Source organism: Poromitra crassiceps, assembly GCF_964638095.1.
Source record: "Poromitra crassiceps genome assembly, chromosome: 11".
NCBI classification, from domain to species: Eukaryota; Metazoa; Chordata; class Actinopteri; order Beryciformes; family Melamphaidae; genus Poromitra; species Poromitra crassiceps.
In genome coordinates this window covers 25,868,270-25,894,294 of record NC_139643.1, presented here as the reverse complement: position 1 = coordinate 25,894,294, position 26,025 = coordinate 25,868,270, and the positions used below count along the sequence as shown (strand labels likewise).

Genomic DNA, 26,025 nt, shown 5'->3' with positions numbered 1-26,025 from the left:
ATATTTTTAACCTTCTATTATCACATAACGATTCAACATAAATAATAAACCAGTGCAACCCAACTTAAACAAAATATATAAATCAAGCAAGAGACACTCCTGCACCCATTCCTGCAGGAGCAACACACTTTAACTTTCAATACTAGATATTAAATAGACTAATTTCACAAAATAAATGTTCTCGTTGTATTTTCAAATAACTCCAACTTGACATAGGTTGGATAAAAATAATAATAAAAAAGTCACTCACAGTCACTCTAAAATAGGGATGCACGATATATCGGCAATCATATCGGTATCGGCCAGTATCGGCCGATTTTTTAACATATCGGTCATATCGGTATCGGTCAGATGTTGCAATGTTAATATCGGTTATCATTATCAGCCAAATTCTTCACATTGATATGAAATAATGCAGTAAATCTATGATTTATGGGCTTTTCCAAAGGCTTTGCAAATAAAGAAATGCATAACTTTTTCAAATTCAGTGTTAACATGTGTTTTTCAGTATGTACAAAATGTGATGATCATAAAAATGTGGTTTTATACAGATCATATCGACATCGGTAAATATCGGTTATCGGCCATAACAGCAATGTTAATATCGGTTATCGGCATCGGCCAAAATTTTCATATCGGTGCATCCCTACTCTAAAATAAAATCATCACTATTTGACAATTTCATCCCCATCCTTCCAAAATGGTTGCAGCCAGGGTCAAACCATGGTAAACAGTCTTTTAAATGATAACTCTTCATTTTATCCATGGATATTATAAATCACAATATATATCTTCTACTAACTTCACTTCATGAGGTAGAACAGGAAATAAGTGAAACCTCCCCTGAAAACCAAAATCTTAATGACAACTCAGTTTCCTACAAACTGAAATGCTGAAAAATCATATCTGCATCAACTGATTTAAAATAAATGCACAGTTTCTCGCTGCACTGTTTGAGGACTGCTTCCTAAACAATCTATATTTTATGCCAACTGGCCAAAAAATTAAGTTGCATGTTGACAAAAAAATCTCTTTTGACTTTAATTTTATTCAAACTTAACTTTGTGAAACCTCCACATTGCAGCACTGTAAACAATATATATTTTGTGTCAATGGCCAATAAATCAAACTACATGTTGAGAAAAAACTTAAATTTTATTCAAACTACCAATAAACTAATCCTAACACTGGTAGTTAATCTTTACCCCCACAGTTCTTTGGATTGATTGAAAAAATAATGTTTTGGGTACCTCTCTGCTCTAGTCCCTCTCTCCTGTTGCTCAGTTTCTGAACCTATAGGAGATGGGCAGCAGCTTGTGGGTCTTCTTCATGGTCTGGACCTTGGTGTGCGTGGGCTCGTCCATGGTTCTGTAGCAACGCCGGGCGTAGTCCAGCAGCTTCTCTTTGGAGGCCTCGAACTTACCCACCTCAGCCACCTGCAACACAGCAAAAATCCCTTTGACTTTTACACGTAGGAACCGGAAGTGCTGACATCCAGGTCTTCCAGACTCATTCCTGTGGTACTATAACTAGACTAGGGCCCTGATTACCCCCCAACAATCCAGACCTTGTCGGGAGCCACCAGCAGCAGCTCGGCGATGGGTGAGGTGGAGGCCATGGTGTTACGGTCGACTCCGTGGATCTGGAAGGCTCTGGACATGCTCCTCACACGCTGGTAGGTGGACAGGATCTTATTGTAGCGAATAAGCACACCGTCTGGGTCTTTCACTGGGGAGGAGAGGGCAGGACATCTGCTCAATGTTCAAAACAACAAAGCTTGAAAATCCCTCAACTGAAATGCAACAACTCCAGAAATGTTCTGTGGGGCTGGTCACAAGGCATTCTGGGAAATGTAAGAAATCAGTTACTGATTAGTAAACAATCAAACAACGCACGTTGAGGGAAATTAAGTTAACTGAAAAAGTAAATTAAAACTCTTCCTAAATAACTCCTGGAACACATGGAACATCACAGCATTGTTGCTGATGAAGAGTTTGTTTGCTCAGGCAACTCTTCCTGGATGAGGCAATGTGACAACTAGTGCCGAAATGATTATAGGCCTTTTTTCCACTGGCACTTTTGGCCTTGCCAAGCCATGCCGTGCTGCGCTGATTTCCGATTCCATTACCAATTTGTATGTGCCAGCAATGGGGCTCCCGGGGCGGGTAGAGACGAGCTGCAGGGTTGCGGGGGGCCATGCTCAGCTCGACATGGACTACCTCTGGAGTGGGGCCAAAGTGCGCCAGCCACCAGGCCCGCCTCCACACGGGCTGGCCAAACCGCAGGCAACCCGTGAACACCCTCCTTCTCCCCTTCAGCTCTGCTGAGCGCAGAGCGATGGGAAGCTCTCATGTCTCGAGTGGAGAAAAAGACATTTTTAAAAGCCTCTGTGTTTTAGCTCAGAGTACTTTTGTAGCTTCTAACTGAATCTCTAGATGTTTTTAAATGAGCGTTTTGCTACCCTAATATAGGCATATTGTAAAGCGCTTTGGATAAAAGCACTATATGAATGCAGTCCATTTCTCATCTGCAGGTGAGTCCAGTGTAACCCGGGTGTGGTTGTGTCCGCTCACCTCTCTGCCTCTCTCTGCCATGTGTGATCCTGAAGATCCTCCTCATCTTCACCCTGGGCTCTCCCCCCGCTCGGCCTCCTTGGATCTTCTTCTTCATGGTGCCTTTCTCCTCAGATGAGTCCTCCTCCTCAATGTACTCATCATCCGTGTAGAACTGTTCCTCTTCCAGGTGGAACTCCTGTTTGACTGCAGCCAGGGGCAAAACAAACACGAATACAAAGGCAGTGTTGAAATGTAGAAAACACACTTGATTGTATCATGTAAGATTACGTAAGTTAGTTCACTTTCTCGAGATGCAAACTTAAGCATGTTTCAACTTTAGAGTAGGGCTGGGCGATATGGACCAAAAACCTCTGTGTTTTCAGGTTGAATGGTGATACGTGTGTGTGTGTGTACGCACACGCACACACACACACACACACACACACACACACACACACACACACACACACACACACACACACACACAGGTATGATTTTTGGTCCTTATCGCCCAGCCCTACTCTAAAGTTGAAACCTGCGTGTCAAGGACAGTGGAACCTGTCAAATATGTCACCTATGGAAGTCCTTTGTCATGATGGTAAAAGGATGGTGAGAACCGTCTCTGAGACAGGGCTGTCAAACTCATTTTAGTCCACGGGCCACATGATGCGACCCAATTTCATGTCAAGTGGGCCAGACAAAGAAAATCAATAACCAATAATAACCTAATATATGACAAAGCCTCCACATTTTCCAGTTTCTTTTAGTGTAAAGAATTACAGGTACCTGCTAGGCTCCTTAATATTTAACTTGCTCCTGAAACCTGGTACCTCTTAGCCTTCACAAGTGCATCACATTGGATTGAAGGACTCAGTGCAACTTTCACACTTTCAAAGTCATCCTTTAGGCCAGATTGGACCCTTTGGGGGGCTGGATCTGGCCCCCGGGCCGCATGTTTGACACCCTGGTCTATAATGTTACGTTGCCTTTCTGTCGATCAGTGAACCTGAAAGATCTAGGAATAGATGGGGGAGAGATTTAGGTACAGAGACTGACCCAGAACTGAGGGAGGACCTATGTAGTGATGGTGTCACATGTACACTAAAGTCAAGATACAGACGGATTCAGTTAAATTTTTATTTCACCTCCTCCAAACTACATGGGTTCAATTCTAATCTCTCACCTCTCTGTTTTAGATGTGGTCTTGAAGAGGGCACTTTCCTTCATTCCACCTGGCAGTGTAATAAGCTACAGCAGGCAGCAGGGGTTCCCAAACTTAAAGGAACAGCTCACCCTAAAATCCAAAATACATATATTCCCTCTCACCTGTAGTGCTATTTATCCATCAATATCGTTTTGTGTTAGTTGCCTGAGTTTTGCAGGTATCGGGCGCAGAGTTTCTGTCTTCTCTCCAACACAATGGAACTGGATGGCACTCAGCTTGTGGCGCTCAAAGTGCCAAAGAAATACATTTGATAAACTCAACAGCAATGTCTGTTTCCATAAACCATGACCCCGTTACTCAAGATAATCCACAGACCTTGTTATGAGCAGTTTCATGGAGGAACTATTTTCTTTTGACCGAACTACAGGAAAAATATGTATTTTGGATTTTAAGGTGAGCTGTCCCTTTAAGAATGCCACGGCCCACTTTAAAATCTGAAAATAATCTGATAACATAATCTCCACTGTAGCTTTAAAAATGACCCTGCTACAGCCATTTGATTGCCTGTGAAAATCGTGAGTGTTGGCGGACCACTCCCGTCCCACCTGCAGTACCTCCACGGCCCACTGGTGGTCCGCGGCCCACAGTTTGAGAATCACTGAGCTACAGGGTTTCTGGCAGGGGGTTTGATCGACAATTCATAATATAACTTTTCCAATGGATCCTCCTGAGATATGGCTTCTGGGCAAATTCTCAAACTCTAACCGTACACATAGTCACTCCATTAAAGTCCCTGGAAACCAAAATCCACAAAAACCTTCTAACTATTAAATTTAGGGTCTTATGTGAGTAATTGTGTGCCTCAGAAGTAGGTGACATTAGTTTCAACAAAAAAAAACAAAATCGCCACTTTTCTACAAGGTCTGGATTTCCACTTCCTCATTGAAGAGAGCGGTGCGCGCGGTGCTAAAATGAATGATCTTATGACGTCATAAGATTTTTTGTCCTTCTTATAAAAACCTTCTTGCCCCCACAGCGCTCGCTCAGTGTCTGTCTGTCTCCCTCCCGCTCTGTGTGCCGAGCGCTATGCTGCCTGCTCTCTCTCTCTCTCTCTCTCTCTCTCTCTCTCTCTCACTATTCGCGAGAGAGAGAGCCTGGTGACACGAGGTTACTCTCTCACTGTCACACACACACACACGCACGCACGCACGCGCGAGCGCGCACACACACACACACAGTAGCACTGTGCAGTCGCAGCGGCAGTCTCTTCCTCTCCGAGCAACGAGCGAACACACACACACACACACACACACACGCACACACACTCCATCTCTCTTTCCTTCTCTCTCTCTCCGTTTCCCTCCCTCCCTCTCTCTCTCTCTCTCGCTCTCTCTCTCTCGGAGGAGACCTGCAGTCTTGCACGCACACGGGACACGCCCACACAGTCCACGGGAGAAAATACAGTCTAAAATCTAATTGATTCTCATGACTTTTGTCATGACTGTCAAACCTAAATGTATATACTTTGCGACGTTCATCATCGTTCAAATTTGGCTGGTGGCTTATTAACATAGGTTCCTGTGATGTGATGAACTCAAAATGCTAAATAATAAAAAAATATTTCTGGTTTCCAGGGACTTTAAGCTTAGGGAAATCCTCCTGGTCATTGCCAAAACATGCATCACAGTGAAATGGAAGTCAGACCTCCCATTGCCAATTGGAATGTGGCTCTCAGAGGTGAAGAGCTGCATACCTCTGGAAAAGATCTCACATCCCACATGATTGAATGACTATGTGAATGGTCTCTCTATTTTCACTAATCTAATGCTGTGAAGATGATGTATTTGTACGTATTTTTGTCCCTTTATTATCTTATTTACTCTTGTTTTTTTGTCTTGTATTGTGAATGTTTTTGTACTGTCATTGTATACGTTTTACATAATGAAAAACCTGAAGGAAAAAAGCTTTTGCACACCTAGGCTCAACAGGTGCGTCGGAGAATAATAACATAATGAAAAACCAAAATAAAATAGATTAAAAAAGGAAAATAATAGAACAGAAAATGACATCACTTTACTGTAATGCAGCCTTTAAAACCAGGAAAAGACAACACTTATGCCATGTCAAGATATTACGACATCCAAAATCTAAGAAGATCGTCTCATGTCTGGAACTGGTGAGAATAGCGTGATCCTCCCATGTGCTAAGTCCTGCCGGTGAACCTCCCCGCTGTCAGGTGAAAAGAAGCGGCTGGCAACTGCGCATGTGTTGGAGGAAGCCAGCTGCTTCTTTTCACCTGACATCGAGGAGTTTCACTAACAGGACACTATTCCCCACAGTTCCCCTCCCCCCAAACAGGCGCCCTGATCGACCAGGGGAGGCAGCGATCAGGACTCATATCCCAGAGTCAGAGTCAGTTTATATCCCACCAGCTTCCCACCCGCAGACACGGCCAATTGTGTCTGTAGGCACGTCTGTCCAAGCCAGAAGTTTTTACCTCTATACACTACAATACCCAGACACCCCTATTTTTTTATGTATTTTTTTGCTGAATCCTTTTCTACTTTAACAACCCAATTACCCCCACAGGGATTGATTCCAATGTAATCATATCTAGTATTATTGTTCTTTATTGCTGTTTCTGGTGTCAGTGCAGTGTGGGTGAGTGACGCGTGTCCGTGGGCCTCACCCTCCTGGCTCCTCATGCTGACGATGAAGCGGTCCAGCTGGCAGCGCAGGAAGTTGCGCTCCTCCTCCAGCTCCTTGATGCGTTTCTGCAGCCAGGCGTTCTTCTCCAGAGCCACGTACAGGTGAGCCCGCAGATTAGAGACCAGGATGAACTGAGAGGGAGGCTCTGGGGGAGGAGAGAGGAAAAGACATAAGAGGAGAGGAGAGATGAGAGAGGAGAGGAGAGGAGATGAGAGAGGAGAAGACATGAGAGGAGAGGAGATGAGAGGTAACATTGTGGAGACTAGAGAAGAGGTTTATAAAGTGGGAGGCAGGCCAGGGGAGGCTCAGTGAATGGAAGTGAAAAAATATTACATTAGTTATCAAAAGGAGATCACATAGCCTGTAACATACAGTAACTTAGCTCTGATGCTCAGCTCCTATGCTGACTAGCCTAGCCATTGTTTACATTGAGGACACATGTGTCTCACACTAGAGGCACCATCTACCTGTGTCTGTGTGTGCGCCATGTTGAGTCCTTGGCTACAGCCTAGTTGTGCCCCCTCAGAATGTTGGCTTGCATGACGCCCCTGCATAGAATAGCCTAATCGAGCACCGCAGGAATGAGTCCAGAGGTAGCATGGAAGGCAGAAGTCCCGGACTTCCTGGATCTTACGGGGAAAGTCCAATTTAGAAGGGGATTTCACTTCAATGCATAAAATAAGGTATGTGGTTAACAACAGTTTATGGGAGTGGTCATTTGGGTTCAGCAGGATAATCTTCACAAACGTGAATCACTTTATTATGACTTCTGAAACGTAAATGCGGTCGGTGAGTCGGTGTGTAGACGTGCGTAGACCGTCGATCACCTGCTGTCGATCACCTGCTGTCCACACACACACACACGCACGCACACACACACACACACACACACACACACACACACACACACACATGCACACGCACACACAAACACAACAGAGCTGTGATGGGCGGGTGTGTGTGTAGACATGCCGTACCGTCGTGGGTCAAGTCGTAGGCAGCAGGCGGCCGCTCCACGCTCTCCTCCAGTGGAAACGACACCTCATATGCATCCAGATACAAGCCACCGCCCCCACCTGCTGCTGCTGAGTGAGGCATGTAGTGCTCTGACACACACACACACACACACACATACACACACAGAAAGACACGCACACACACATCAGATTTCACATTAAGAGAAAAGCTTTACTGGCATGAATAAGATATTGAGTGTTGCCAAAGCATAATATTACAACAGTACCTAGATGAGAAAATAAGCTACGAATTAAGATTAATAGATCTTAATCTATACAGATTAATACACACTACAGATTAATACACACACACTGTTGATGAACACTAGAACTGCAGCTTAGTCAATTAATCAATTAGTTGATAGACTAAAGTAATTGCCAACTATAGGCTATTTGATAATTGATTAATCGTTTTGTAGACAACAATTTTTACGAAAAAAATTATCTCGTTCCAGCTTTTTAAATGTGTATATTTTCGTGTTTCTTTAGTCTTCGATGACATTAAACCGATTCTCTTTTATTTGGGTTGTGGACTGTTGGGTCAGGATGTTATAGTATTACAGACAGACAGACAGACAGACAGACAGACAGACTGACTGACTGACTCACTCAAAACTTTGGAAAGTTAACAGAATATTATGGTGACCTGCAGTGAAATACACTCAGAATCTTTAGTTTTTTTCTTTTGCTGATTAATTAGGAATTAGTTTCCAAAATTATGTAGGCCATATGCATTTTGTAAAAAAACAAACAACAAAAATAGACTTAATTCAATAGTGTATAAAACAAAGACTTCAAATTAGCAGTAACCCGTGCTGTTACATGTTCTACTAACTAGCCGTAGCCTGTTTCAAACGGAGACGTTCAATCACATTTGGCAGTGAAACAGCCATGATGATTACCTGGAGAGTTCGTATCTTCTCTGCTGGGGGGATTCATGGCTGTCAGTCGGTCAAACAACAACACGCTACTGATGAGTAATAAGCTGAAATTGTGAGAAAGCCTCTATTACTCTCTGCCCGTCGCTTCAGCCGTGCTGTATTCAGTTATACTGTTGTAATATATATCGCACGTGGAGTCTTCCACACGGGTTTTCCGCAGCAATTACCTGATTATTATTATTAAAGTAGCCCTCTGAAAGTAGCCTCACCGGGTGCGCGTTGATGAGCTTGCTTCACGCATGCGTAGTGTGCACACGTGTGTTTCCTCAGGCTCTGGCAAAAAATAATTCAGATTCAGAAACGCAACTTTTACCTGTTGCTTCCCATCACCAGAGAAGACTACTTGAGACCACATTGACTGTATGAGACCAGTGTCAAGTGAGCAGGAATGTCTGAGTATGAATTTCTTACTTCCTGTTTAGGATTTTTCTAAATAAAAGCTTTCATTCCCAACTCGACAAAATACACAAATTGAATATAGCCTATACCCATGGAAAAGGTGATATAGCCTACTTGATCCTCCATTATCAATAACAGCGGACAGACAACTAGTCTTATAACTATTCCATCAACTGGCCATTTGTTTGAAAAGTAAAGCTTCTGTATTGGCTTAAAATATGTGAGATTGTGAATCCGCAATGTTTCTACAAGAACTTCTTCAAAAACTTCGTTCGGTACGTCCATCTTTTGTTTTGTTGTTTGCCGTTTTATTTTCTGATTCGTTGTGTCTAATTGTCAAGTTAACAAGCTATTTCCGCTGTTGTTTCCTGTCTAGGGCTGTGAAAGTGAAACTAGGCCGGAAACAGGCAGGGTGACAAAATCACATCGCCAGGCTCTTTCTCGCCATTGAATTATACTCGACCAAGCTAAGTGAGTGAGTGAGAGAGACCCCGTTTAAATATAGTAATATACCGAACATACGTTAGATGGCGGCATTGCACTGTTTGCCCGCGGCCTTGAAACGCCACAAGAAAATTTGACTTTTATTTTGAAATCTGTAGCGTTAAAACAGGAAGCCAAACTGTACATCCCGCTGCCAACTTCACATTTGCGCGTGCGTGTGCACGTGTGCGTGCCAGTTTGACGGAGAGACCTGTAAACAGGATCGCATTTGAATCACAGTCCACAGTTGTGCTGCTATTATCTAACCTACCGGTATCTAGCCTCTACCGTAGCACTCCGTTTAACAGGGATAAAAAAGCTAGAGCAAGTGAATCGTCTGCCGGTGGAAATGATCGAGTAATTTAAGGTCAGTAGCTGATTTTAAAGTTGCTGTGTCGGGAAGTTCTTGAGTCATCTCTTGTCATCCAAGGTTTTCATTTGCTTTGATTCATTAACTTGACGTGGTTTGAAACTCGCTACGTAGGCCTACACACTTCGAAATGATCTGAACTGATTGAAGGTAATAGCCTACACTTTCTTCAACAAGCCAGGTTTGTTGGCGAATATAAGTTAAGTAACTAGGTAGCCTATATGTTAACAGCCAATGTTTGCTGTCATATTGAACAGTAATGGGTGGTGGTGGTGGTGAACGTGATGTATTTTGCCATAACGTTACATTATTGCATTCTTGTCCCAATTTGACATTCATTCATATTGAAACAAACAAACAAACAAACACAACACGTTAACTTAATACACTCTACAGGGGTTTTCAAAGTCTGAGACTGTGGGCCTTCCCCAGAGAAAACTTGGAAAAGGGAGCCTTGCTCAATTCCTGGATGCCTATATTGGATCATGATTATGTTATTTGATCCCACAGACACCCAACAATTGTGCCAAGATAGCCTGATATTGCTGTTTGACAGACTTCAGACAATAAAAACCTCCTTTTTATATAAAAGGGAGTAAGTGGGTTCTGCAATTTTGGTCACGTTTTGGTGGTCACGTTTTTGGTTACGCTCAAGAAATTGTGATGTCACTATTACATCATTCACTGATGATGTCATGGACATTACATTGTGACATCACTGATGATGTCATAGACAATGATGTCACAATGTCTATGACATCATCAGTTATGATTATGATGGATACAGAGTAGAGCACGCACATCCACTAAAGGTGCAGGTGTTGGACAAAGGAAGCACAAAATTGAATAACTGCACAGTTTGCACTGTGCGGACTTTGTTTCTGACTCTGGGAAAGTGGGATAAAACAGTAATATTCCACAAAAGTACTGTATCTCTGAACTATCTTTAACCAAATCACATACATTTAGGCTATTCTATGCAATCTCTTTTTGATAACTAAATGTAATGTTTCACTTCCATTCACTGAGCCTCCCCTGAAACTGCGTGGAGGCCCCCCCTGGGGAGGCCCCCATCCCACTTTGAAAAGCCCTGCTTTAAAACAGTTAGGCGACCATGTTTCTCACTAACTTACAGTACTTTTTACACCCACCTGCTGAGACATGAAAACAAGGCAGCATTGTGTCAGCGTGCTGCTAATCGAAATCACAGTCTTTGTCAGTCTGACACGCTGTGTTGCAAACTAAGATAACGTTACAGAAAAAAAGGCAAATGACATGTTATTTCAGAGAGTGTAGTGTATCCTCATACAGTTTACTCTCCGCACATTCATTTGGTCTGTCTGCTGCTTCAGGTGACCAGGGGCTTGAAATTTGCCATTCGCCACTAGTCACAATAGACCCTTTTCACGGGGGCCATTTTGTGTCGAAAAGGCAGAATAAACACAGGTGCAAGCAAAACACTAATGAGGGTTTCCAAATTCCAATCATGGAAGTTTGCATTCCGGAATTGTTTTTCGCCATATCGGTTGTAATGCCTCTTTTGTTGACATTCATTGGGGCTGCTACATGAGGATGCTGCCAGATGGCATCTTGCTTTGTGGTCAAGTTTTGCACCTTTTCCATCGACTTATTACTGCAGCTTTTCACACAACACCGCCGTCCAATTTTGCCAAATAAAAAGAAGCGAACGCAAAGAAAATACTCAAACGCAAAGGGCTAATAGTGCAGACAGACACTGCTTGACAGTGTCTCCAGACACCTGACGTCACGTTCCAATAGGTTTAGGAAAGACAGGCACAGGAATAATGTGAATTCTTAAAAATTCTTAAAACCATTTTCACTTTGGAATTAAACTTCTTGAAACAGTCTTTTATTCTGAAAACCACCTCCTTTGGCGGCGAAGAAATCCAACTTTTGCCGGCGGCATCAAGGTAGCTTCCTCACTGAGAACTATGAGGCCAAACTAGTTTTTTAAACTCCTGTCTCTCTGTCGCTGCCACACTGTCCCAGGACAGCACCAGGACTGCCTGTCCCTCTGTCGCTGCCACACTGTCCCAGGACAGCACCGGGACTGCCTGTCCCTCTGTCTCTGCCACACTGTCCCAGGACAGCACCGGGACTGCCTGTCTCTCTGTCTCTGCCACACTGTCCCAGGACAGCACCGGGACTGCCTGTCTCTCTGTCTCTGCCACACTGTCCCAGGACAGCACCGGGACTGCCTGTCTCTCTGTCTCTGCCACACTGTCCCAGGACAGCACCGGGACTGCCTGTCCCTCTGTCGCTGCCACACTGTCCCAGGACAGCACCGGGACTGCCTGTCCCTCTGTCGCTGCCACACTGTCCCAGGACAGCACCGGGACTGCCTGTCCCTCTGTCTCTGCCACACTGTCCCAGGACAGCACCGGGACTGCCTGTCCCTCTGTCTCTGCCACACTGTCCCAGGACAGCACCGGGACTGCCTGTCCCTCTGTCGCTGCCACACTGTCCCAGGACAGCACCGGGACTGCCTGTCCCTCTGTCTCTGCCATCACATTGAGACGGTTTTCACGGAATTGCGTTGCTATGGGAACAGTTTGAAACCTAGCTTATTTCCTGTCCGCTATTGTATTAGCAAACACTCCAACAGGAAGTAAGTTAGGGGCAATTTAGAATGTTTACGTTGTCAAGTTAAAAAAACATCATATACATGAGTCAAAAATAATTTATTATTTTAATCATTGGCAATTTCTTTGTGGATTCTTCTTCGCTCTGTCTCACACACACACACACACACACACACACACACACACACACACCGCATTTACAGAATGAGGGGATTTTAGGGAATAAATTAGTTCAGTGTGTGTGTGTGTGTGTGTGTGTGTTTCCATGACACAGCAGGATAGTTTAGTCACAGGCCGGAATGGCCTTAAGACAGAGGGAGAGAGGAAGCAAGTGTGTCAAAGGTGGAGAGACAGATAGTAGGGCAGGACAGGGGGAGAGACAGACAGTAGGGCAGGACAGGGGGAGAGACAGGCAGTAGGGCACGACAGGGGGAGAGTCAGACAGTAGGGCAGGACAGGGGGAGAGACAGACAGTAGGGCAGGACAGGGGGAGAGACAGACAGTAGGGCAGGACAGGGGGAGAGTCAGACAGTAGGGCAGGACAGGGGGAGAGACAGACAGTAGGGCAGGACAGGGGGAGAGACAGACAGTAGGGCAGGACAGGGGGAGAGACAGACAGTAGGGCAGGACAGGGGGAGAGACAGACAGTAGGGCAGGACAGGGGGAGAGACAGACAGTAGGGCAGGACAGGGGGAGAGACAGACAGTAGGGCAGGACAGGGGGAGAGACAGACAGTAGGGCAGGACAGGGGGGGAGACAGACAGTAGGGCAGGACAGGGGGGGAGACAGACAGTAGGGCAGGACAGGGGGAGAGACAGACAGTAGGGCAGGACAGGGGGAGAGACAGACAGTAGGGCAGGACAGGGGGAGAGACAGACAGTAGGGCAGGACAGGGGGAGAGACAGACAGTAGGGCAGGGCAGGGGGAGAGACAGATAGTAGGGCAGGACAGGGGGAGAGACAGACAGTAGGGCAGGACAGGGGGAGAGACAGACAGTAGGGCAGGACAGGGGGAGAGACAGACAGTAGGGCAGGACAGGGGGAGAGACAGACAGTAGGGCAGGACAGGGGGAGAGACAGACAGTAGGGCAGGGCAGGGGGAGAGACAGCGAGAGAGGGACAGAAGAGGGGGGAGACTGGGGGAAGACAGGGAGTATGACAGAAAGGAAGGGGGAGATTTGCTAGAGAGGCGTTGAGAAAAAGATGGAGGTGGAATGAATTGTGAACAGTAGCTTGTCTCTTGCCTGTGGCTGGAACTAATGACAGTCAGATGTTTGCTTTTCATCTTCCTGTTTAGATGGATAGGTGGATGGACAGCAGCTCTTCATTATGGCCTCCAGCCTCCATATAAAACTGACTTTACACACATAACTAGGTGAGAGCACAAAAACAATCAGTGCCAACAACTAGCAGCAATAATGCCATCCCAAAGACAAGGTTTACTGTAGTGAGTGAGTGAGTGAGTGAGGGGGGAACATAGTAAACTATAGTAATGTTGTTAAAGTGCATTGGTGTTTAACAGAATGAAGTGCTTCCTCTGTGACTTGCTCAGTGCTCACCGTGTGGCTTGAGTGTTTTCCTCTTTGTGCTCAGGCAGACAGTCACAGTGACGTGGTTTTCCCATCTAGGATTCTGATGCTGATAACAAAACTGTGTTTTACTGCACCAGTGACCAAACCCTGACATATGCTGTGCGTGTGTGTGTGTGTGTGTGTGTGTGTGTGTGTGTGTGTGTGTGTATGTGTGTGTGCATTTGTGTGTGTGCATGATGTGTGTGTGCATTTGTGTGTGCATGATGTGTGTGTGCATTTGTGTGTGCAGCATGTGTGTGTGCAGCATGTGTGTGTGCATGATGTGTGCGTGCATTTGTGTGTGCATGTGTGTGCATGTGTGTGTGCATGATGTGTGTGTGCATGTGTGTGTGCATGATGTGTGTGTGCATGTGTGTGTGCATGATGTGTGTGTGCATGATGTGTGTGTGCATGTGTGTGTGCATGATGTGTGTGTGCATGTGTGTGTGCATGATGTGTGTGTGCATTTGTGTGTGCATGTGTGTGTGCATGTGTGTGTATGATGTGTGCGTGCATTTGTTGTGTGTGCATGTGTGTGTGCATGTGTGTGTGCAATGTGTGTGCATGTGTGTGTGCATGCGTGTGTGCATGTGTGTGTGCATGTGTGTGTAGGGTTGAAAGCCTTTGAAACCAACTTTGATCAGTTAAAAGGTTGGTGGTGAGGTGATTGTTGTAGGGTTTTAGCCCTACTTATAGTTAACTTAGTCCATGTTATATTTTATTATAGATTCAAGAATAGGGCTTTTGCAGTTATAACGAAACCATCACGTAAATGCTAAAACGTAAAACTGACACCGGTCGGACTAGCTATCTGTCAAAGCCTACTGGCATTGAGAAAACACTGTCGACGTGCTTTTGTAACTAACGTTAAATGCTGACTGGGTACAGCCATTGGCTCCTCGCAGCAGTAACGCTATGAACGTGTAACTGAAGTTGGCCGCAGTGTAGCTTAATTCTGAATGTTGCCAACCAACAGTGAGAAACTAACAGGATCCAGCAGATCTGCTTTGGAAATCTGCGGTGAGGGATGTCAAATGTGAAATATTTGACCCACCGGCGCGGCCACACCTCCTCCTGCTGTTGTATAGTCAGCCAGACAGAACGTTGGCAGATTTACCACAGTCTCTCTGAAAATCAAATAGCATCTCCTGCTTTACTCTCTGTCATCTGATCTAAATACACACTGTGTGTCTCTTCCCGGTAGCGTGTGTGTGTCTATGTGTGATGGCAGAGCTCCCATCTGGACTGCTGGAGGCCTGTGTTGTTGTGGGAGCCCCCAGTGATAAGCTTCGAGAGATATACCAGGTACACGCACACACATACACACACACACACACACACACATACACACACACACAACATGATCAAACTAGAATTGATGCACTAGGTATGCAAACACACACACACACACATACAACACGATCAAACTAGAATTGATGCACTATAGTAGCTATGCAAACAAACAGAGACACACACACACACACACACACACACACACACACACACACACAGGTATCTATTACAGCTTGCATTGACATGTTTCTTGTATCAATATAGTCTTGGATTAGTTTTGAATCCAATATAATAATCCATAATGATCCACAAAATATGAAGTGATGTTCCCCCATTTTCAGTCTTGACGTTAGTAAGCAGGATAACGTGCACATGATTGTTGGCCCTTTAAATCAAACTTATCATAAAAACAAGAAGGTCTAGAAAAAGTCTGACCATACAGACAACAACACAAACTACTGCTATACCATATCCATCCTGAATGTGCCTCTTTCACCTTAGTCTCGCTAGCCAGCCTCTCTTCCTTTCCGTCAGAGAGTCTGGCGCTGCAGGTTTCCATTGTGGGATTGCGAAAAAAAATGCTCTGTTTGAGTTAGCCAATCATCCTCGTCTTGGGCGGTGCTTAGCGTTAGTGCCATTGGAAAATAGTTTTGGGGTGGAACTTGTGCTGAGCAGGCCTTCTTTATTGCACAAAACTTGCCATTTTCAGCGTGTAGCAACGCGTTAGCCTGTAGGTTTCTGCCGTTAGCTTTCTACGCTAGCTAGTTAGCGTCGTTGTTTTCACATTCGGCGGCCGGGAGCATTACAGCGACACACATGGGAGCTGATTGACATGGTCGGAGCCAATGACAGAGCGTGTGACAGAGCTTGCAAGTGGGGGAGCGGATATCCTGCTGCCACCGAAACAGCCGCTCGAATGGGAGAGCAGCTTTAGAGCAGGGGCGGGCTGATCCCTGTTGCCTGTTTCCACGACACCAGACTCTCTGACGGAAAGGAAGAGAGGCTGGCTAGCGAGACTACTTTCACCTGCGACCAATACTGGATTTTGGAGGCCGATGCCGATACCGATATTAGAGAGTAAAAAGATTCCGATATCGATATATCCGCCGATATTCTCATATTATATAATACACATTATATTACACAATTATTTTGCAATGATCCCTCAAATATCAAACACTTGACAAAGATATGACTTGACATGACTTGAGATATGTAATGTAGGGAGGATATTTTACAGCTTATCAATAAACTTTATTGTCCAAAATGACATCAATGCAATGAAACCGTAAACTGAACTGGGAATTTAATAATTATAAATAACTAGAAATACAAAAAACACAAATAGAACAAATATAAAATATAACTTGAGTTAAGAAAAAAGATCAAATACACACAACATGCTGTCTATAACTTAAAAAATACAAAATAAAAAAATATCGGCATATCGGCCAACATATCGGCCGATACCGATATATCGGTTATCGGACGATATGTTGGCCGATATGCCGATATTTTTTTATTTTGTATTTTTCGGCCGATACCGATATATCGGTTATCGGACGATAATATCGGTGGACCGATATATCGGTCGGGCTCTAAATGCAGGTATAAGAGGGCTCACATAGACAACACATATTATTCAAACATTTCATCCATCCATCCATCTTCAGCTGCTTATCCGGGGTCAGCTCGAGCAGGTAGCCATTCCTGTAGGGGACCCCTAGTCTCTCCACAGACTCAAATATTACGTTGAATCGCTGCGCTCCGCATACTACATCAATTAGTCTGTACCACTTCACAGCCACTGCTGGTTTTTGAAGGCGGGTTGAAATTGAATGAGTGACAGGTCGTAGCACCGATGAGAGAGTGGTTCGAAAAAAGGGCTGCGCCTCCCATGTCGTCTGATCGCAAAGTCCTTACTGATTGGGGAAGACTGAATACATCACTGGCCAATCGCTGACCAAGTGAATGGTTCCCTCCCATAACCAGCCGGCTGGGGGGAAGCGTCCCAGACCCAGAAGAGAGTGTATCAGCGTAAGAACTCTCATGGGTCTGGCGTTGAGACTAGGGGACCACGAACTTCTCTTTCTCTGGCCACATTAGCCAGCTCTGACTGGGCGATCCCGAGGCGTGCAGATATAATCTCTCCACCTCGCCCTCGGTCTGCCCCGTGGTCTCCTCCCAGCTGGACGTGCCTGTCATGCTACGCGTGCTCACCCGGTCTCGCCCGCTGTGCGGACTCGCATACGGCCGCTGTGCAGCCTCGCCCGCAACTCGCCCACTGTGCGGCCTGGCCTGCTTTATTGGCATGCACAGCGCACCATTCCTCAACTGCGCATTTAGTTGCTTGAGTGACATCACTAATGACATCACAACTGCCCGTGACATCACAGAATGTATCTCCTTTAATGTTGCTATTGACAGTGTAACCATAGCAACAAGGCAGGCATCAAAATGTAGAAGACACTGATTTTCTTCCACTTAGCATTCATTCATTCCTCACCCCTAATTGAACTCATGAACATTTCCTAATAAGTATTTATTTGAATGTGAGTTGATACTGATAGTATAGATAAGTCAACTATGTATGTCTTCTCTGAGATGGTTGACTTGATTTTGTGTAGTGTGTGAATATGTACAGTCACTGCCACATTGCCAGAATTATAAACCCTAATACTTCCAAAATGTGTCAGCTGCAGCAGCAGAGTCAGTTGAAAGAGCCCCCCCTGCTGGAAGCCGAGGTACTGCAGGTCCATGCCCCGCCCTTTGTTTCCAAGGAGACCAACTCCAGCCAAGTGATTGGTCCAGCTTTCAGCCGTGTCCAGAGGAGGAGGAGCTTCATCAAGAAGGTGTACTATTTTGTTCAATTTTGAAACAGTTATGAACATTGAGGTTCTTTTTTTTAGGTTTTGACTTGAACAACCTTGTAAAGCTGTGTGCAGTCTGCTTTAGAATTAAAGTACGGTAATTGGTTGTGTGTTTGCAGAAGAGGCGAGATCGCCCTGCGGAGGCGTCGGCTAACGGAGAAGCAGCCAATCGTGGTGAAACAGCGTCGACCACCGAGGACATCAGTGTTCCAAAGGACCTGGACCTCATCGCTTTGCCACAGCTCTGTTTCCCTGGTGAAAACAATGTTACATTCAGTCTGTGTCCCTGGTGAAAACACTGTTACATTCAGTCTGTTTCCCTGGTGAAAACAACGTTACATTCAGTCTGTTTCCCTGGTGAAAACACTGTTACATTCAGTCTGTTTCCCTGGTGAAAACAATGTTACATTCAGTCTGTTTCCCTGGTGAAAACAATGTTACATTCAGTCTGTTTCCCTGGTGAAAACACTGTTACATTCAGTCTGTTTCCCTGGTGAAAACAACGTTACATTCAGTCTGTTTCCCTGGTGAAAACACTGTTACATTCAGTCTGTTTCCCTGGTGAAAACAACGTTACATTCAGTCTGTTTCCCTGGTGAAAACACTGTTACATTCAGTCTGTTTCCCTGGTGAAAACAACGTTACATTCAGTCTGTTTCCCTGGTGAAAACAACGTTACATTCAGTCTGTTTCCCTTGTGAAAACACTGTTACATTCAGTCTGTTTCCCTGGTGAAAACAACGTTACATTCAGTCTGTTTCCCTGGTGAAAACACTGTTACATTCAGTCTGTTTCCCTGGTGAAAACAACGTTACATTCAGTCTGTTTCCCTGGTGAAAACAACGGTACATTCAGTCTGTTTCCCTGGTGAAAACAACGTTACATTCAGTCTGTTTCCCTGGTGAAAACAACGTTACATTCAGTCTGTTTCCCTTGTGAAAACAACGTTACATTCAGTCTGTTTCCCTTGTGAAAACAACGTTACATTCAGTCTGTTTCCCTTGTGAAAACAACGTTACATTCAGTCTGTTTCCCTAGTCAAGTCAAATTTTATTTATATAGCACCTTTCATACACAAAGGCAATTCAAGGTGCTTTACAAAAAAATAATCGAAAAAACAAGCAGCAAAGCAATGCACATATAAAAAACACATAAAAAACACAGCCGACAGTTTTAGTTAAAATATATAACAAACATGAAACATTATTTCTGTTTTAAATAAGTTACAAGGCATTCTTCAGTATTGTTATTACATGTACAGTCCATTTGTTGGAAATGTACAGGGAAAAAAAATTAAAAATTACAGGCCGAGAGAGGCAGTAGTTTAGTAGCAGTTAAAAGCAAGAGTAAACATAAAGGTCTTTAGTTTGGATTTAAAAATAGGCAGAGTAGGGGCAGATCTAATGTGTTCAGTGAAAACAATGTTACATTCAGTCTGTTTCCCTTGTGAAAACAACGTTACATTCAGAAAACAACGTTACATTCAGTCTGTTTCCCTGGTGAAAACAACGTTACATTCAGTCTGTTTCCCTGGTGAAAACAACGGTACATTCAGTCTGTTTCCCTGGTGAAAACAATGTTACATTCAGTCTGTTTCCCTGGTGAAAACAATGTTACATTCAGTCTGTTTCCCTGGTGAAAACAACGTTACATTCAGTCTGTTTCCCTGGTGAAAACAACGTTACATTCAGTCTGTTTCCCTGGTGAAAACAACGGTACATTCAGTCTGTTTCACTGGTGAAAACAATGTTACATTCAGTCTGTTTCCCTGGTGAAAACAACGGTACATTCAGTCTGTTTCACTGGTGAAAACACTGTTACATTCAGTCTGTTTCCCTGGTAAAAACAATGTTACATTCAGTCTGTTTCCCTGGTGAAAACAACGTTACATTCAGTCATGCAACAAGTTGAAATCATAATAACTGCACATGTTTGATAACCACACTTGCCTTTACCTTGGTATGGCAACCATCTGCCCAATATAATCACTTAACAAGACTTGGCTTTTGCCTTATTTGTCCCTTTTAACCAAATGTCTGTTGTTCTAGTAAAAACACCTATGTCTCTGGCTGCTCTGTTCAGTGGCACATCTTGAGACTTCTTGATTTTCATTGGCTATACATAGGTGGACTTCAATTAGCCAATGAGCAGAGAGAAGACTGTTATCACTTCCTGGTTTTTACCGACCTGTTTGGAACCCGAACACACGGAGTCGTAGTACAATGCCACAGAGCTGTACAGGTACGCACACACACACACACACACACACACACACACACACACACACACACACACTGAATACTTGTGGTAGTTTTGCAATGCTGAGGAAACATGTTGTTAATTCCAATAAATAAACACGTGTTTCTTGTTGTTGTATGCACTGTCTCAACTCTGGTTTCCCGTTGGCTGTGTGCTCCATCAGTCCTATCACGAAAGCAGTATCCAGAATGGCCATAGGTGGAATTCATCCAAGTCCCGCCTCTACGCCCCTTTTGCTGTGTGCATCATCTCCAAGTTCCCTTATTACAATGCCCTGAGAGACTGCCTGTCATGGTAATAACATCTCTTTTATAGACATAACCTGGCCTTGGTAAACTGTTCAACAACAAAGACACATACCTCAATCTCATCTCTCCCTCTCTCCCTCACTCTCCCTCTCTCTGTCTCCCCCCCTCCCCTCAGTCTCCTGGTCCAGTTGCGGCTGAGCAGGCAGGCTGACTTTGAGGAGACGGTCAAAGAGTTTTCGGCCAAGCTGTCGCTGGTCCCCATACCTCCTCCTGGACAGCTACATGTGGTTAGATGACTAATTCTTGTCTCGGTCGAGCCTCCTCTCTCCGTTTGTAATGTCTCTCTAGTTATCTTTCTGTTTTCCTCCGACTGACTGACCTTCCCTTTTTCTTAGATACTTAGTAGTGTGTGTGTGTGTGTGTGTGTGTGTGTGTGTGTGTGTGTGTGTGCGTGTGTGCGTTGGTGCGTGTGTGTGTGTGTGTGTGTGTGTGTGTGTGTGTGTGTGTGTATGTGTGTTAGTCGTTCAGTCTCCGTCCTCTCCAGGTGGTTCTCCCCTCCAGAGAGGATCAGGACGGACCCGTTATCGACATCGACCTGCATCTGCCTTTCCTCTGTTTCACACACACGACACTGCTTCAGGTAATGCAGATTAGAACACACAGCCCGCCACGGAAAGTAGCATAACCTAGCGTGACATAGGAAACAAAACAAAAAGTATATTCAATCAGTTTTAGGTTTTTGTGTTTCGATGTTATACGTATCATTTAAAAACATTTCAGCTGTTATGTAGGCTATTTGGTTCATGTGTCCCTGCATGCTTCAACGTTTCAATCAGCTTTGCCACAGTGTTGCAATGTTTATCTGTGAATGTATTGAATATTATACAATGGGTAGTTTTAGCCAATTAATCTGATTGGTCAAAGATGTGTTCTGTCTGTGCCGGTAATTCCCAGTGATGCTGTTAGTTGCACCAGAGCCATGTATATACTGTAGAAGAGTCGTGACAATGGACCAGTTTTTTTACTCTCAAGAGTTCCAGGAAGTAAGGTCCTGCATTAAGCAGCACTGTCGAGTTGCAAGCAAAAAAGTTTGTGTTGTACTTTAAACGTTTTATTTTTATTTTTTTAATCAAATTGTACATTATCAGCTTTATTTTAGCATTCAAAAGTAGCGTGAGACCCCTTCCTGGCTGTTCATTGGCTAATGAGTCACACATTTTGGTCCTCCGCTCATGCCACTCTTTCTCTAAATTGCTCTGAGTTGCACTATATTGGTTGTGATGTTAACTCATGATAACCAAAGAGCTACAGTAGTTAGTGAACTTCCTCCTGGTTTTTCATCTTATGTATACTTTACTACAGTGGTTCCCAACTGCCGGGCCACGGGCCGGTCCCGGTCCGCAAAGCATTTGCTGCTGGGCCGCGAGGAAGCGGCAGGGAGAAGCGAAAGAGAGAGAGGGGGGGAGAGAGACATAGAGAGAGAGAGAGGGGGAGAGAGATTTGTGCGCAATTGGAATGGTCTGTCTGTGCGGACTGCGGAGCTGTCTTCAGAATAGGTGGGGGAGATAAAAGGAGATCTGACCTAAAGAGGATGTCAGCACAAAAGAAAGAAAGAAAGAAAGAAAGAAAGAAAGAAAGAAAGAAAGAAAGGAAAGCTTTCAACCTGGCATATGATGCTTGCAAATGACGGTGGGCTGAAAAGTATGTGTGATGTTTGACATCACATCTCTCCATTCTGGATCAAAGTCGAGGCTGAACATCATGAGATAGTAGATAACCCAAAAGCACTGAAAACGTTGCTTCTAGCTTCCAACATCATCATCATATCTCTCCCATCACTCCTCGATGATGGGACAGTCTTGGCTTGTTGCAGACAGCCCAGGGCTCCCCTATTGTTGAGTACGGTAATGTTTTTATAGGCACCGTTTTATATCAAAGTGCAAGTTCATGCGAGGAAAATACACACTGTGTGTCTAATATCCAACGTTTGAACACTGCACCGTGTGTAGCCTAACTCCCCCTCCCCGCTGGTCCGCAGCAATATCGTCAGTATTAAACCTGCACTTTATTGATCGCTGTGCACTTTAATGCTACCTTGCACATTATCGGTCATTGGGTGTCACAATCAAGGTCCTTGATGTTTTACTTTGATTTTTATTTATTCTTAACTACATGCATGTAACATGTTAACACATTCACTGCCAGCCTTTTTTTTTTTTTTTACTGTAGGTAGGTTCTGCCAGAGGGTTTTTTTGAGGATTCTGGCTCATTTTACAAGAGCCGAGGATTATTTTCTGCTTGGACTTTGTGAACACAAACTTCACAAAAGTACTAATAGAATGTGTGCTTTCTCTGTCTAAAAGAGTTAGTTTGTAGAGTTAGTAGTTATGTAGATATTAGCCGTTGAGTACAGCATGGTTTCAGCGTCTGAGAGTGAAAGCTGAGATAATCGCAGTTTTGTGAAATTCAATCAAACAGGCAGAACAGTCACTTTAACCATTTATTTTTGGCATCAGTGAGAGATCAGACATCTAAACAATATAGTTCTGAACGCCCTCTCCTTCAAACTCCTCCCTCCGTGGGGCGTGTCTGGTGGCTTTCAGCAGCTTTTGTCACAAGCGAGTGTTCTGCTGCTGCTGCTGCTGCTGCTGCTGCTGCTGCGAGTTTGAGCAGCCTCCCTCCCTGGCAGCGAGTGTGGATAGGGCTCACTTGTTTCTTGGGTTTGAGAGCTTTGATGAAGCTTTGTGCGATTCTAGGCTTTATGCTGCGTGTTTCAAAGTGTGTTTTCCACCCAGTCTATTTTTGGAATACCCCACCGCCAGCTCCCAGCGCGATAATGCGCGAAAGTGAAAGCGTTTTCGCCAATCCATTTTACAGTAGAGAATGGTTTCCTCGCGCCTTACCCTACAGTTTTGGCTCTGCTTTTCCTAGTGTGGAGAGCACTGTCGCCACTTAGTGGGTCCGTGGAATGGGTTGTACACGTTCGCTGACTCCAATATTTTTATAGGAGACGTGGGGAGCGTTGATCCACGTCCCACCGTCAAAAAAAAAAAAAAAAAATTTAAGCCGAGATAACTCGTCATTGGCAGTGAACCGTTGGATTCTGTAAGCCGAGATAACTCGTCAATGGCAGTGAACGTGTTAACATGCCACTTGTGTTGTTCTTGTCTGTGTTGTTATCTGTATGCCTATCTGCTGCAACTCAATTTGCCCTTTGGGACACTAATAAACTTGAACTTGAACTTGAACTTGAACTTAAACCCATCTGCGGTGCAAAAAATGTTGGGAAGCCCCTGCTTTACTACATAATGGAGAACTCTTCAGTTAGTACACATGTGTTGGCAAATATTGCATACAAGTCCAAAAGCATTCTCTAATGTAGTTGTGGGTATGTTGGCGATGCAAGAGGAACAAGGAGACGCAGGAATGTCCCCTCGGGTATTCTTGGTACATTTGCATATTGCACAATTCAGACGCACTACTTCTTGTGGGAAGTGATAGAGACACTGCATGAAATAGGTCACGCCCATCATGGGGGAAATCGCTCCGTTCACTCCCATAGACCAGCGTCATTTTCCTTGAATTAAGCATAGCTAAAAGCTGTTGTGTGGTGGGCTGCGCACACAACAAATGTAAAAAAATCGCAAGTTCAAGTTTTTTTGTACTCCTGAGCAAAACAAGGAAGCCATTGAGAATTGGCGAGAAGAAAAATGTGGATCTAGCTGTCAAGGAAGTAAGTTGGAGTGTTCATCTTCCGTATATACGATCTTTTGGTGCAACACGCAAACCATGCACGCGACATAGGAGAACGCCAGGGTTGGAGGGGGGGGTTTCTGAATGATGACGCGCTCCGCAGTGTCTCTATAATAGCACACAACACAGAGTCCATGAGGAAATATCAAAACAGAAACAATGTCAAAATACACTTAAGCCTCCTGAAACATGACTTCGCCCCGTCCATCTCCGTCTCCAGGTCCTGTCCTGCCTCCTCCAGGAGCAGAGGCTGGTCCTCTTCTCAGCTGACTGGGCCAGACTCACTCTGGTGGCAGAGAGTCTGCTGCTCTACCTGCAGGTCAGTGGGAGATGAGTGGTGTCTTCCCCGCACACCGGTTAAATACAATAGAAATAGATTAGAAATGTTATATCTGTATAGAGCAACATTATGTTTTAAATAGTTACACCGTTTTTACAACTTCAGTGACTCACTTTTTACCATCAGTACATCTGTCTGTCAAACTAGCCCATCCATCCATCCATCCACGTCCTGCTATTCCCTGTGTCTCTTCCAGCCTCTGTGCTGGCAGCAGCCCTATGTTCCTGTCCTATCTCAAGGAATGCTGGACTTCCTCATGGCTCCTACTGCCTTCCTGATGGGCTGTCACGTCAGCCATTTTGAAGAGGTCGCCGCTGTGAGTACACCCCTTCTTTGTTGGGAGATGACTCCACTATTTACGCATTGCCAACGAATGTTGGTGACAATAAGGTCCACTAGTAAACTATGCAATATATACTATAATATAATATTATGCAGTATGTCTAATATTAGCTTCAGTACTCTGAGACTAGTATAATATTATCTTAGGTGCTCTGAGACTAGAGAATTCCTCCAATATCAGATTGGTACTATGAGTTGTCTTATTTGCTGGAATAGTTCCATTGCATGTAATCTCATGTGGATTATGAGATGGTAATGATTGTGTGTTACAGGTATTAGTCAGAACCCCTGGAATTACTATGAAAATGGATATTAGTGACAAAAAATAATTAATTCTTCAGGCTAAAAATGCCAAATTCACACACGTTGGCTACCATTCTGTTTCTATGTGGTAAAATGTTGTATGCGAGGTAAAATGAACTATCCTTCAGGGAGCTACCCTTCTAAATGGATAGTGAGTACCCCTGCGTCATGCATTTAGACCCCTCCTTATTTAACCTTACAACCAATCAATATCCAATAGCAATTAGTTAACGGTCTGTGGTCCACGCCCCACCCCCACCCTGTCATGTTTTGGCCCATGGACAGAGAGGACAAGATTGAGTGTAAGTAATGTATTGTGTCTTTTATTCACTGTCCTGGCTGATGTCACAGTAACTCATTCATTTAGATTCAGCAGCAGCAGCAGCAATAGTAGAATTCTTTCATACAGTAGCTCACATTTAACAGTAACGGTCTATTCAAACCGACTGAGCCCTGCTCTATTGGACTGAGCTGTACTGAATTGTGCCCATTGTACAGTACCTACAGCACTGTGTGTGTGTCTGTGTGTGTGTGTGTGTGTGTGTGTGTGTGTGTGTGTGTGTGTGTGTGTGTGTGTGTGTGTGTGTGTGTGTGTGTGTGTGTGTGTGTGTGTGTGCGCGCATGTGCGTGCGTGTGTTTGTGTGTAGGAGACAGAAGACCTAATCCTGGTGAATATTGATGATGGCAACATTCAGTCATCCTGGTCTGAAAGCATTGACCTACCAACTGTCCCTCTGGCTGCTGCAGACAGCTTCATATCAAGGTAACACACACACACACACACACACACACACACACACACACAC

The 26,025-nt window shown here is 44.5% G+C and overlaps 2 protein-coding genes across 2 annotated transcripts in view; one reads left to right on the top strand and one right to left on the bottom strand.

Moving 5' to 3' along the window:
- Positions 1–1,280: 1,280 nt before the first annotated feature.
- On the bottom strand, positions 1,281–7,527 carry LOC310784928 (coiled-coil domain-containing protein 106-like; the record flags this gene model as incomplete). Its single annotated transcript, XM_083645953.1, has 5 exons — positions 1,281–1,436; positions 1,568–1,728; positions 2,574–2,759; positions 6,410–6,574; positions 7,407–7,527. The coding sequence occupies 5 exons, from the start codon at positions 7,525–7,527 to the stop codon at positions 1,281–1,283; spliced, it is 789 nt and encodes a 262-aa protein (XP_083502079.1).
- Positions 7,528–9,563: 2,036 nt separating this feature from the next.
- The window catches only part of LOC310784927 (DENN domain-containing protein 3-like), a gene marked incomplete at its 3' end in the record, with an annotated part of 27,902 nt that continues 11,440 nt past the window's right edge, over positions 9,564–26,025 (top strand). The window contains exons 1-11 of the mRNA XM_083645952.1: positions 9,564–9,635; positions 15,016–15,116; positions 17,801–17,956; positions 18,094–18,229; positions 20,100–20,215; positions 20,397–20,527; positions 20,657–20,768; positions 21,002–21,121; positions 24,455–24,553; positions 24,771–24,890; positions 25,867–25,982. Coding sequence (XP_083502078.1) covers positions 15,036–15,116; positions 17,801–17,956; positions 18,094–18,229; positions 20,100–20,215; positions 20,397–20,527; positions 20,657–20,768; positions 21,002–21,121; positions 24,455–24,553; positions 24,771–24,890; positions 25,867–25,982 — 1,187 coding nt within the window. The 5' untranslated portion in view covers positions 9,564–9,635; positions 15,016–15,035. The remainder of the gene's footprint in view (positions 9,636–15,015; positions 15,117–17,800; positions 17,957–18,093; positions 18,230–20,099; positions 20,216–20,396; positions 20,528–20,656; positions 20,769–21,001; positions 21,122–24,454; positions 24,554–24,770; positions 24,891–25,866; positions 25,983–26,025) is intronic.